Source organism: Haplochromis burtoni, unplaced genomic scaffold (genome assembly GCF_018398535.1).
Source record: "Haplochromis burtoni strain Fernald_Lab_line unplaced genomic scaffold, NCSU_Asbu1 Contig_46, whole genome shotgun sequence".
NCBI lineage: Eukaryota > Metazoa > Chordata > Actinopteri > Cichliformes > Cichlidae > Haplochromis > Haplochromis burtoni.
In genome coordinates this window covers 2,530,030-2,543,569 of record NW_024582407.1, presented here as the reverse complement: position 1 = coordinate 2,543,569, position 13,540 = coordinate 2,530,030, and the positions used below count along the sequence as shown (strand labels likewise).

General features: G+C 39.4%; 1 protein-coding gene across 3 annotated transcripts in view; it reads right to left on the bottom strand.

The window, feature by feature from the left end:
- Positions 1 to 12,117, bottom strand: part of oprm1 (opioid receptor, mu 1) — a 38,732-nt gene extending 26,615 nt beyond the window's left edge. For all 3 annotated transcript variants that reach the window (XM_042220319.1, XM_005947330.2, XM_042220320.1), the window contains exon 1: positions 11,383 to 12,117. In XM_042220319.1, the coding sequence (XP_042076253.1) occupies positions 11,383 to 11,624 (242 nt within the window). In that variant the 5' untranslated portion in view covers positions 11,625 to 12,117. The remainder of the gene's footprint in view (positions 1 to 11,382) is intronic.
- Between the last annotated feature and the right edge of the window lie 1,423 nt (positions 12,118 to 13,540).

Here is a 13,540-nt window from a genome sequence, read left to right as displayed (position 1 = left end):
TGGCCAACACCAGTAGGCGGCAGGTGAAGTGTCTTGCCCAAGGACACAACGAGCGAGACTGTCCGAGGGCTCGGACAGTCTCGCTCGTTGTGTCCGAAGAGTTGGCAAGACGAACTGCCAACTCTTTGAGCCACGATCGCCCACAGTATGTTTTAGTATCAGTAAAGTACACACATGGAGCTTAAATGAATTAATGCCCCTTAATCCTGTTCTTCAGCTAAAACTTTCCTATCCCCACTGCATTAAACTTACCAGTGACATGTAAACTTTGAAACTACTGTTAACGCTCATAAACTTTGTGTATGTGTGTGGATTGTTATACAAAATAGAGGCACAGTTCTCCCTGAAATGGACTGAAGAAGCCATGATTTAGCATGAAGATTTCCTGAGCTGTCAAGCAACGTATGCAGGTACTCACGTGTACACAGGGAAACAGATATGTAAACACAAACATACACACACACACACATACACAAAAGTGGCAGACAAATAGAAAAGATGAATAATTACACATTTACTGAGGGAGTAAACAGCTCAGCAAGTGTGCCGTGGTGGTCACACTGTGACAGATGGACATTGTTGTGACAGATGTGCCTCTGCTCAAGCTGAGGGTCAATGCTCACAGGCTGCCAGTGACACATACACATGACAACTCACACAAAACATCTTTCCTATATTCTAAAATGATAACTGCTGCTCCACTTAAGCACTTATGATTTTACAAGCTGCAGGAGTTATGTGCGATTTATTTTTTAATGACTGAAATAATAGAAGTATTCCATTTCTGTGTATTTTCTGCTTTTCCAATTCCACCCCACACAAGCCATTTGAGAAGTCTTTTGCTTTTCATTTTGTAAATATTGCTAAACTGTCTCGCAGCTAAAACCTTCCTCTCAAGAGTGTCGAGAGGAAGGTTTTTATTTTGTTATAATACTGTAAAGCCTCTAAAGTCAAGACTACAAAAGACTACAAAATCAGCATTTTAAATAATATTCAACTAAATTAATGAACTCAGTACCAAGCTGGAGTTTCAGGCTTTTCTACATCAAACACACCACTGTAGGGTGTTAAACATCCCTAGAGATTTTTTTCCTTCAAAAAGTATAATTCTATATTTTCATATTTAAATGTTCTGGCACATATTTTTATCTTACCACACTGATGGCAACAGTTTCTCTTCTGTACACATGCTCAGTTATGGATACATTTAATAAAAGCACCTATCAACAGAATGCTTCTGACCTGACTGCAGTGTGATACGAGGAGATCGATATCCATGAACAATCAGAGAAAAATGGTGATGAGGATAGAACTGCTGTGCCTTTTATCTTCTTTTAGACACGCACTCCTTTCCATTAATGTGACGGCATGTGAACATGTGTAGGCTTCATGTCTGAATAAGCACCCTGGTCACTTTTTTTTTTATGTCACCTTAAGTACGGTTTCAACTGGGCATGTCCCTCCTGCCAGTTGTTCAGTTCAATAAAAAAATATGATTGTTTGGGCGAATGCTTTGAACAGTAATAAGAGACATTATAGCATTTTATCACCTCAACCCCACGACTAATTTGTATAAAGATTAAGACATCCATCTATATTCCATTGTTACTGTTCCCATTATACAGCAGTCTTTCTTGAAGCCAGTGTGCAAAGGATAATGGTATCACATGCACACACACACACACAGGGATTTTGCTCTTAGTAATAGCGGTGATTAAGATCAATAAGTTTAATTATATGGTTATTCAAAGCAAGTGTTTTGCACAAAAAGAAAGCTAACAGCAAAGATTAGCAAACAATGACTATCTCCCTCACTAGAGACATCACTAGACATCATACTGAAGGACACCTTTCTAATACCGTTTGATACTGAAATCCTGAAACACAAAGGTACTTGTGTTATTCAGTATCCTAGATGAGGTACTGTGTGTGTACTGAGCAGTGTTGGTTAAGTTATTTAAAAAAAGTAATCTATAACTAATTACTGATTATTTCCCCCAAAAAGTAATCCCATTACTTTACTGATTACTTATTTTCAAAAGTAATTAATTACTTAGTTACCTAGTTACTTTTTAAAAACACAATTTTCAACCTGAATAGGTGATAAAGCGATAGATCTTTCAGCCCAATTCTACGTTTTCTGCATAATCCATCATACAAAATGTTATCAAATGAAAAAGTCTCTTTTTAAAACTTGTTTTATTAGTTTTAATCTTTTAACTTTATGCATCAAGCAAACATTAAATTATATGTAACATTCTCTGACTGGAAGAAATTTGTTTAACATTTAAACCTATTTTGTGCACATTCCAACACATAAAATAAAATATTTTTTGTGTTTACACTCAGTTTTTCAAATAAATGTAAGTGAAACACAGCAGAAAATAAATCAAAGACTAGCGGTCCTGTTGCTCTAGTTTCACCTGTAAAGCAGGAGTAGGGTAAGCGGAGGTTTGCCCTGGTGCAGGTGAGCTGCAGCGGTCAGTGGAAGAATCCGCGAGTTTCTCTGTGAATTTCCTATTACGTCGTAGCGCACTTGGTGCTTGCTCGGAAGTTTAGGGATTTTTTGCTGTAAAAAGAAGTTTTCTTCCCAAGCATAAAGTACTTCCACGCTTTAAACGCTGCATGCTCATACTCTCTCCCACAATCGATATGCGATCCTTTGTTGATCTGAACACAGCTGTTGTCACGAAGGTCGCACTCGCTTACGTCACTGTCATGAGACACTCTCGCAAAAAAATCACGGTTTTAGTAACGCAGTAATGCTTACGGGAAAGTAACAGTAATCTAATTACAGTTTTTGCAATAGCAATCCCTTACTTTACTCGTTATTTGGGGGGGGGGGAAGTAATCAGATTACAGTAACGCATTACTTGTAACGCGTTACTGCCCATCTCTGGTACTGAGTCTACAATTCGTCCAGATCTGAGGGGGCTGTATACACCTACAAGTGTTCTAGCCTATGCTTACATGTTGAACAAGAAGAAGAGCTACTAGCACTTGTCTGACTGCTGTGTTCCAAGTGTAAAGTTTGGTGGAGGGGAGATTAAGGTGTGGGTTTGCTTTTCAGGAGTCCGGCTTGCCCCTCATTTCCAGTGACAGGAGCATATCGATACATTTTGGACAATTTTGTGCTTGCAGCTTTCTGGGAACAGTTTGGGGATTGCTCTTTCTTGTTTCAACATGACTGCACGCCAGAACAAAAAGCAAGTTCGATAAGGATATAGAAGAGGGGGATTGGTGTGGAAGAACTTGAACAGCCTACACAGAGTCCTGACCTCAACCTGAGAGAACACCTTTGGGATGAATGAGTGCAGAAACTGTGTGCCTGTCTGACCTCACAAATGAACTTCTGGAAAGCCATTCCATCCCAGAAGAGCTAAAGCTCCAATAGCTGCAAAGGGTGGGCAAACATCATGCTAAAACCTATGGATTAAGAATGGGATGCCACTCGAGTTCACATGCGTGCGAAGGAAGATGAGTGAATACTTTTGGCAATATATATTAGGGATGCAGCTATTTTAGTAATCGAGTAATCTATTGATTGTTCCATCAATCAATAATTGAATAAGAGATAGTTTTGCTTTCTTAATGAGTAATAACAAATATTCAAAAGAGGAGAACCACTCACTGGTTTCCATTTTAGAACTTGCGGTGTTTTTAAGTTTAACTTCATGCAACAGCTGTCAAAAAACAAACAACTAAACCCTTTGATTGTATGTACATGCCATATTGAAATGTAATAAAATGCAATGCAAAAGTATATAATTAATCTCAAGGTAAAATAAAATAAGATATATGTGCAATCTAAACTAAGTCATAAAACATGTACCTTTTCGCTGTCTTCTTGGAAGGTTTTCTGACATAACAGGAGGCAAGTTTTTGTGCTGCTGAAATAAGATGTTATGCTGGTGTAGACATCAATTCATATTAATGATAATTCACTGTCTAACCTAACAACTCTTAGGTCAATGACTCACTGAAAAGATAAGTAAACGAAAACTATTGTAAAATCATGAACATGTGCAACACTTAGGCTAAAATAATGTAATTAATGTTATACTTTGTATCATTAGCTTGAAATCTGTAAGCACTTCAGTCTTTGTCCTGTCAGCAAAATATAATGTTAACATTTTAAATAATGTGTCACTACCATGTCATTAAAACTACTTTTATTAAATTAGTTTGTTTTTTAAAGCATTGAAGCCAAGAATTTAATTAAACTAATTTAATGCAAGCGCTTAATTAGCCTGTAAAATATGGCATCAGGAATGGAAACTATCCAATATGGGTGCAACAGAAAACGACATAAGTTTATCAGAACAGTTAAAGCTGTTATCAAATTATAGCTGAGCTGAAATTTGGCAGCTCTGACAGGTATTTGCAGACATTAAATTCATGTGTTAGGAAAATATTGTCCATCTTGTGATGAAAACCACAATGAGAACTTGGCCTAGTTGGGTATGCTTGCATTTAGTTTGCAAAACACTTCAGACAATCTCCAAATATGGTTATCTGGACCACAATGACATAAATCACGCGTGTATTCAAAAACGTCTGTATTGTGCCCTGCTCATGGTTTTTACCATTTCTATGCACTTCAATGTGATTCACTCTGGTAATGGGTTTCCATCCTGAGAAATAACAAATATGGAAATAGATAAAGTAAAATCCCAAGTCTGTCCTTTAGAAACAACCTTTTAAATGTAAAGCAGACCTTCTGCTTTATGTGAAGTACTTGACCTCTATCAGGAAGTGTGACAGAGTTGTGAAAATATTTGTCAACTGTCAACCTGTGATGAATTTCACTTCAGATGAGGTCATCGCATGCCCTCTTTGCTTTGTTTACTTGCTTATCTTTTTGTGAGTTGTGGCAATAAATGAATTTAAAGGCACGTCATACTTTTTAAAAAGTAAAAAGATAAAGAGCTACAGAAGAACAGATCCTTCCAATCTCATTAAAAAGTCAGCCTTGATGAAAAGAGACGTGTTTTACAGCACCTGTCATAGAGTATAAAGAGCAGAGTTAGGGTAAGAGAGTGAGTCACTTTAGAAATGACAGACGGACAAAAGAGCCAAGAGCTCCCATCAATCATCGAGTACAGAAAGACGCAAAATCAGTCTTTTGTTTCCTCTTAATTAATCATCATTCCTTCATCCTCTCAGTGTTTACAGTAAGAGCCTGTCATTACGTTACTCAACAAAACCCCATTTTGCTTTCTCCACAGTCTGGTGAAGCGCTCGCCGTTGTCGTCTAACTTCTTCGTTTCGTTCGGTCTTTAAATTCAACAGAACACCTGCTCCTGGAAGCAGACTGACAGAGCTCTAATTCTCCAGCAGTGTCCAGTGGTGTTTGGGAACTCATCACTCACAGATACACACACAGGAAGGACAGGCTAATTACTTCTCTGCATGCTCTACCCACAATTGTCTCCTTAGCAAGATATTAGACTCTGTACCACCCTGTTGTGCGCACATACACAAATTTAGCATGACGCAGCAAGCTGAATTTGTGTCTCTCAGAGGTTCATGCTGTGCTGTCAGTCTCCTGCTCACCGATTATAGCAATGATCACTGAGGTTCAGACGGCGTCTCGTAAATGCACGAGTCAAACAATCACTCTTCATTTGCAGCTGATAGTTTTATTGTTGCCAAGGATGAATGTTACTCCATAAATAAATTTGTCTTCACTCATTTTGTTCTAGGTGAGTTTGTACTCAAAGGCAAACAAGGTAATTGCATGCAAGAGGCAATTATCAAGATGTTCCGTTGTCATTGGTTATCAGCAATCAAAGCCATATAACATGATTGCTGCATGTCCAGCTGTTACAAAAAAGAGGTTGAAACACCATTTCTCAGATGCTGGCTGAAGAAGAGAAGTATGTGCCAAGTACAATCACGGAGGAATACAAATGTGCTGGTAGCTTTGGGAGTTACGAGTGTCTGCTGTTGATTTAGTCAGTTTACGATCTCATGGCTGTACCTGGAAAAATCCATGCACTGCAGAGCAACTCTAGAAGGGGTTGTTTATAGATTTAGAACGGCTCCCATTTGATTCCAAAAAGATTAGCGAAACAAAAACCAAGTCTATAAATATTGTAAGTTGTGCAGCTCCAATCTGTAAATCTTAAATCAGCCTCAACTGACAGCATCTGAATTATGATTTGTTCTTATATAACATCAGCCCAAATATAGCCATAAACTAAAACGAGAAGAAGAAAAAGCCAGGCAACACATACCATTTAGTGGGAGAAAAAATATTTGGTTAGATAAACGAAGCTAAATATCAAGCTCATTAGAGTGTCCCTGAGTACAGTTCACCACAGGCTGGGACGCATATGCAATACCCCTACGGAGATTTTCAGATCAAAGTGCTTAAAATTTTATATGTGGTTTTTGTGCTTAAGTTACAGGAAGATCAAACGTTCTCACAAATCTGTTTTATAAAGAGGCTTTAGAAGTCACATCTATCATGCATGAGGATGCTCAAAAATTCACATGAAAGGTGTCTGCTTCCCAAGCCACCACAACCTACCGACACTCATCAGAGAGAACATTTAAGATCTAGAGAAAAACAAGTCAATCTTGAGGGCTCCTGCAGTTTTTCGCCTTTTTCAGTATGCATACCCAGCAACCAACTTGGTATTAATGAGGTACAGGTCATTCTCCTCCCGAACAATCCACTTCCTGCTAATTGTTGGTTACTATCTGTAACACAATGTCAGATTTTTATTCTGCACAAAATGCAGCTGTTTTAAAGGAGCTGCTGTGTCCACTAACATAGTGCATAACATTTATTTGGCCACCATCAGGTGCAATGGTAGCTCTACCAGTATGAACAAGCTCGTTAACAGAAAGGATTTTTAAAAATCTAAAATATCATTATTATAATAAATAATCTCTGAATTTTCAAACTCATAGTTTCACAAAAAAGAACACATAATAAAAATTTCAGTTATTTATTTGCATTCCTGAACAGAAAAATTAGTTGTAGTGGTTGAATGCATTGCTTGACTAACTTCTGACTTCTAAGAAGCTGAAATTTGATGATAAAAATGTAAACTCAGTTTGTTATTTATATAATAAATAAGAATGAAATGATTCGTTTTAAACATGCTTTTCCTAGATTTCTAAAATATTTGTGTTTTCCAGTTTTATGACAGATGGTCTAACAAATTTGTTAAGCACTGTACATTTAAAGCTTAATTATCTAACTATTCCACCTCTCCATACTACAGTAGACTTGAAGTAAAGGCCCCCGGGATCTGTTTAGTTCAGATAAAGTCAATTTGAAGCTAGTCTTGGTTATACACATCAAGTAGTTCTTTTGAACTGTAGTTGTTTTGGGACCATTACCCTCTTGGCCCTTCCCTACAGTGCTTCTTGCTGAGAGAAGATTAACACAAAGGGGATTTTTATTACAAAAAACTAGACTTACTTGTCTAACTCATTCTGAAACAGACATTTAATCTCTCTGGAATAACCAAAGTGAAATCTTACATAAGGCCTGCGAGGCCAAAATGCCTTTTACAGACTGAATTTAAAAGGCAATACCATTTAGATTTTGAAAATATGCTTGTTAAGCATATCTTTTTGACCGTTGCTTGCTCAGCAATAAAGCACATACCAAGGTGTGTGTTTCTTATCTTGTTTTAGCTTTTCAGGTAGCTATGAAAAACCCATTAGCAGGGACCCAACCAATTAGTTTTTTATAGATTCTTCATGTTTCATGTCACTGGAGAGAAGCTCTTGTATGAATGGGGATATGCAGAACTTAGAGTGTTAGAGTACCATCAGAATTCTACCATCTGTTGTGGAGCTATATGCAGTACAGAGGAAGCAGCAGTGGTTGGATGCATGCAGGTCAGCCTGTCAGCCTGCAGATGTTCAATCGATTACAGTTTAGGAAACACTGAAAGCTGATAAATGTGCCCAACTAGGTCTAGCTCCTCGTGAGGATAGATGGGGTTCGGTTTGGTGGTGATGGAGTCACTTTGCACTCATCACGCTCAAAACACCTCCTTGCGTTTCCATGGTAACAGGAAGCACTCAGCGCCGGCAGCACACTCCTTGTGGAGCCCAGCAGTTTCTGTTCATCCGCAATCGATATTCCCGATTGAGCGTGCGGATCTCAGTTAATGTCTGTTTGCTTGCGAGAAGTTTGCGGATGTTTGCAGATGTTTGCAGAGTTTTGTGAAGGGCCATAAGAGTCAGCAAGAGGACAGAGAGATAAAGAGTGAAAGAGAGATAAAAAATTTTAGCGTTAAGGTTATCATTATTCAGACTGCAAGCGGGAGAAAATATCCCTCAGCAGCTGATATCTCTTTTTTAATTTCAACAAACTACTTTCAACTACGACTCGATGGGGACAGAGATTTCAAAACTACATTTCTGTTTGCAAGTAAATATCCACAGTGTATCATTAGCTAAATAGCAGTTCACTCTCAATCTGCTGACAGAAAGAAAAGAGCATAAGACATGCAGAGAAGGGGAGAAAGACAAAGAGAATAATGAATGCTAATGACCCTGGTGGACTGTGGTTTTTGTGAAAATTAAACATATTTTCTAGCGTCCTTGCAATTCCCACAAAGTCTCATTTGCTCAAAAAGTTGCAAAAATCCTTAAAACTTTTTCGGTCACAGAAGTGCCTGCGCAGGCTCCAGGCTGCCTGTCAGGATTAGGACTTACAGCCTTCTGATTACTATGGAGAGGAGCCAGGGATCATTGGGTAGGTTCCTTTTTATTATGCTTTGGTAAAACAGCCAAGGATGAGAAAGTGATGCCCTTCACCATATACAGTCTGTGTTGATGGCTTTAACACACCAACTGATAAATGCCAGACATCAGAAGACATTTTACAGTTTTGCATTGTTCTTCCTTTGTTTTTCACTCAGGTTTGTTGCTATGGAGGCAGAAGGGAGAAGATTCGCTGCAAGTGATTTGGTGCAGGAAACATCCGGCACAGATGTGGAAAAAAAAGGGAGAGAGGAAAAAACATCCGGCGTAGATATGCGCATTCTTTAGGAAAACAGATGTATTTCAGGAAGCAATTAGACTGCAATTAGTGTGGGGATGATGTGTGCATGAGCGTTCACCTGCCCTTGAATTAGTGGACAAGTGAGGAGAATTATAAGTGTTATATATTCTATTAGCAGTGAAGGGAGTCAACATAGCCAGAGAAGTCACCTCGGCAATCACTTGCATGAAGGCAAATTCTCTGCACTGTCACACTTCAATGACTCTACTGGACCAATTAAGCAGGCAATCACTCCTAACTTTCACCACTGGCTGCCAAGCAGTTTTTGTTCCCTCAGCCCTTAAGGTATTCTTGCTTTTTACATCCTCATCCTGCTCCACCAGTCCAGCTTCTTTTTATTACCTAAACGAGCCTCGTTTGGAATAAGATAGCATTCCAGTGGCTAGTGTTGAGTTGCAAATTTTAAAAGATGGCATCTGACCCATCATTTCATAGGGTCAGTGACCGAATTAAATTTAAACTAATAAGTATTTTCTAACTCTACACAACACCCCCAATTATTGATGTAATATATTTGTCAATACTTTTCCCCAATCAGTTGTCAATTTGCACTTTGTCCCTTCTTTAATCTCCGACACTTGCGTTACACAACTTTCTGGCACTACTCCATAACTTTCTGAGCACTGTTCCCAGCATCTATCATTTTTAATTGGATCCTTTTGACAGTTTTATGGCCAGATCGAGTCCAAAAGTCAGCAAAACTACAGATATCAAACCGATTGCAGAGACAAAACAATGAATCCTCCTGACAACTTTGTCAGGTTTGCTGCCTGGGGTTTGCCACTATATCCGTTAAGGAAAGGTTTTTCACAACTTTGAGCAACGGAGATGGGCAAAAAGTGTCCCAGGTGCACTCTCAGCCGGGCCAAGTTTGTTTACCATATTGGTTAAAGATGGGCGGTTCACCACCTTCTGGCAACGAAGACAGGCAGAGAGGCTCCCAGGTACATCTTAGCAGGGCCAAGTTTATTTAACCCTGTTTGGACTTGTCACCGTTGGCCATAAGACAATGAAAGGTTACTTGTTGATCCTAATTACTTCATTTCAGACAGTATTAATCACATATGCTCATACAACAAGTGGCATAAACTTCATTAATATAATTGTGGATAATATTTGACCCAGATGTGTGGGTCTTGTGATTTTAAACATGTAGGTTAAATGCTTATCACAGTGATTCCATTATATAAAAACTCCAGTGCAGGTATATATATATAATGCATACAAGTATATATTTTGATATATATGTGATATATAAACAAATCCACAACACCAGGGAGCATTTAACTGATATAAATGTCAGGGGTTCATGTGTAATTAAAGGCCAGTGAAATCCTGCTTCTGACAGTGAGGTCCACTGAAGTAGGTGGAAGTTTTTTTTAATCAGTGGTGAACCAATGAACACAATGAAACTAAGACTATTTCTATTATTCCAGTTGGTCTACACTGACAATAAAAAGGCAAGTGGCCTCGGATTTTAAGTCTGTAGGACTAAACATGTATGATCACCCTGTGCTTCTTGTACCAAGTGATTGAAATGATAAAAGCTGACCCCGTGAAGGGAAGGCATTTTAGATAGATGTATCAGTGAGACTTGAACATGATATATGAAATTTGGCAAGGAGGTTGGTTATCTATACGTAAGAAGCAACAGAGAACATGCTTGAACACATAGCTTATGTCTGTTTTTAGAAAGCAAATATCCACAAATCTGCTCATCTAATGTGTGGATTCAGAGCCGGGCAACCTGTTTAACTTTTAGCACTTGCAGGCTTTATATTAGCAGGTGTTTGCTTTAACACCATTCCCAACTATTTCTAGACTTTCGTTGAATTTGCTCGAACACAAGACACCGACGCCTTTGCGCACAAGAAGGTAGCAGCATTGAACGGGGAGTGTGCGTTCGCACGAGACTTACATGGCGCGTGCTGTCATCACGTCACAGCATCACATCATTTTTGCTCGTGGTTAAAAGCGACAGATGAAGAGATGTCAGCTGCCACTGTTTTAAAGTGAAAAGTAGTGTGTTTTGTGCACACCTCCTCTTCCCTTCACTCTCTCTCTTTCCCTCCTTTCTTTTCGCTCAGCTCGGGTTTTGGCGCTGTAGCAATTTGCTGCGTTGTTGGAGGCATTTTTACGCACGAACGGCAGCTGTGCTCGCAGCGCTGTCAACACCGCAAGCACATGGTTTCCCACGGCTTCATAAAAACACACGACGAAAACACACACCCGTGAATTAATGTTGGAAGTCATTTCTGATTGTGTGCAACAAGTCTGAGAACAAACATCCACTCAAACCAGTGTAAGAGTTTTTTCTTTTCATTCTTTTTTTTAAATCGCCTTACCTGACAATGATATACATGACCAGCACGTTTCCAACCAGCCCCACGACGCACACTATGGAGTAAAGAGCGGTGATGGCAATCGCTATGATAACCGGATTGGCGTCGATTTCCATGTTGTTCCCTCTACTCCCCTCGGCGAAGCTTGTGTTGTCGGTGAAGTTCCCACACAAGCTGCTGCCATTATAAAACGAGCACAGCTGGCTCCTTTGATCCGCTTCTGAGCAGTTGCCGGCGCTGTCCATGGTCCTCGACCGGTACGTACCGCAGGCGCGTTTTTCACCTCCCCTCAGGTGCCTGTCGAGCGCACTCGGTGCCTGTGATGCCCCGCTGGGTGCTTCTCTGTCGTGTGCTCGGGGCAGCTCTGCCTGTAAGGCGCGGGATGGGCCGCCGGTGGCGTTAAAGCTCAGCGTGTTGAAGAATGTGCCGTGCGTATTGACGGTTTGAGGGTTAACGGCAGCCTGAACGAGTTTTCTGACGATCTTCGCGCAGCACAGCGAGCCTGCACGGGACAGAAGCGACGACGTGAAAATGAATTAGTTCGCTCCCTTTCTTCTTTCACTCTAGGGTCTTTCCTCTCTTTTTTTCTTACTGCCTCTTTCCTATCCTTTCATTCCCCTTTTTGTTCGCACATGTCTACTCATTCGTTCCTTCCCACCCCTTTTCGCATGCCTTGTTGTGCTTCCTTCAGTCCCCCCTTGCTCCGTCCTTCTTTCCTTTTAGTCTCCTTACTTTCGTTCCTTCCTTCTTTCTTTCTTTCTTTTTTCTCATTTTCCACCTTTAACCCCCCAGTTGTGTTTTCCCTTCTTCCCTTGCTCCATCCGTTCTTCCTTCTTTTCTTTTCCCCTGCTCACTCTTTTGACCATTTTGGGTTTAAAACACATTTTTTTTTATAATTTCTTAAACTATTTTATATATTTTCTTTCATTTCTTGTATACTTTTTGATCACTTCCCCTTCCTTTTAACTTCCCTGCTCCTTTATCTTTTCATTCTACACGTTAACATCTCCTTTCTCTTACCTCACTTCCCCCCCCCTCTTCTTTTAGTTCTGTCATTGGGAATTTTTTGTTGCTCATCTTTGTTCCTTCAGTACTTCAGTATTTTTTCTTTACGTTCCTTTCTTTCTGTTTTCTCTGCATTTTACGCATTACATTTTTCTTTCCCTAATTTTTATTTACTTTCCTTCTTCATTCTCATCCCTCTTCCCTTATTTCTCTTCTTCCTTCCTTTTTTCAGCTCTTCTTGGTTCTTTCTTTCTTTCTTCATTCTGACTGGTCTGACCAGCTAAGAAACAGGCTATTGTTACCACCAGAAAATGCTTCAGCTTTGGTATCAGTTTCTATGAGCAGCAATTTGCAGGACATTTACTTTGTCTGTCACCACATTTGTTTCAAAGTGAAGCATTACAGTGATAGTCTTTGCTTCTGCAGTACCTGCAGGATAATACAATGCTCACAGCACTGTCTGAGGACACAAAGAGAACACTCGTGATTATGTGTCAAGTCACCCATGCCTGCACATGTACCGCTTTGATGAGGCTTCTCACTTCTGATTTCCGTTTCTGTGCTTTATTCTAATTATGTGAGCCGCGCAGGGGAATGTAGCATGGCATAATCCAATAGGAATTGATTTTAATCGAGATAATGTCCCCACTTGTCTCATTACAGTTTCACATAGCTTCAAAAATGACAAAAGATCATTGAACAAATGTGCCAAAGGCTCCAGAGTAAAGCTTTTCAACATGATCATTACTGGTACTCAAAGTCACTGCTGTAAAATTGTTACTTGCAAACACTTTAATCAACACAAATTGCACAGTAAGAAGAACTTGAAAGCTTAATTCATCTGTGTGTTAAGTGATTAAAAAAGGGAGTATTAATGCTATTTTTGTGAAAGAACAGTTTTATCACTTTGGCTAAGTCTGACAAGCTCAACCCAGTATCCTTCTCTTATCCTGCTAAAGTGTTTTGTTGATTGTGATTAAAAATTCCATTGATGGCTGAACAGTGGGAATTTCTTGGAAAAATTGTTTTTTTATAATACAAGTATTTCCGCAGTTTTGATAGAATAAAGTGCCACAGTGATGTTTAGGGTGAATGGTGGACGTAATCACCGTAGTCCATGGTTCAGATGCTGAATCCTGTTCATATACATATATAT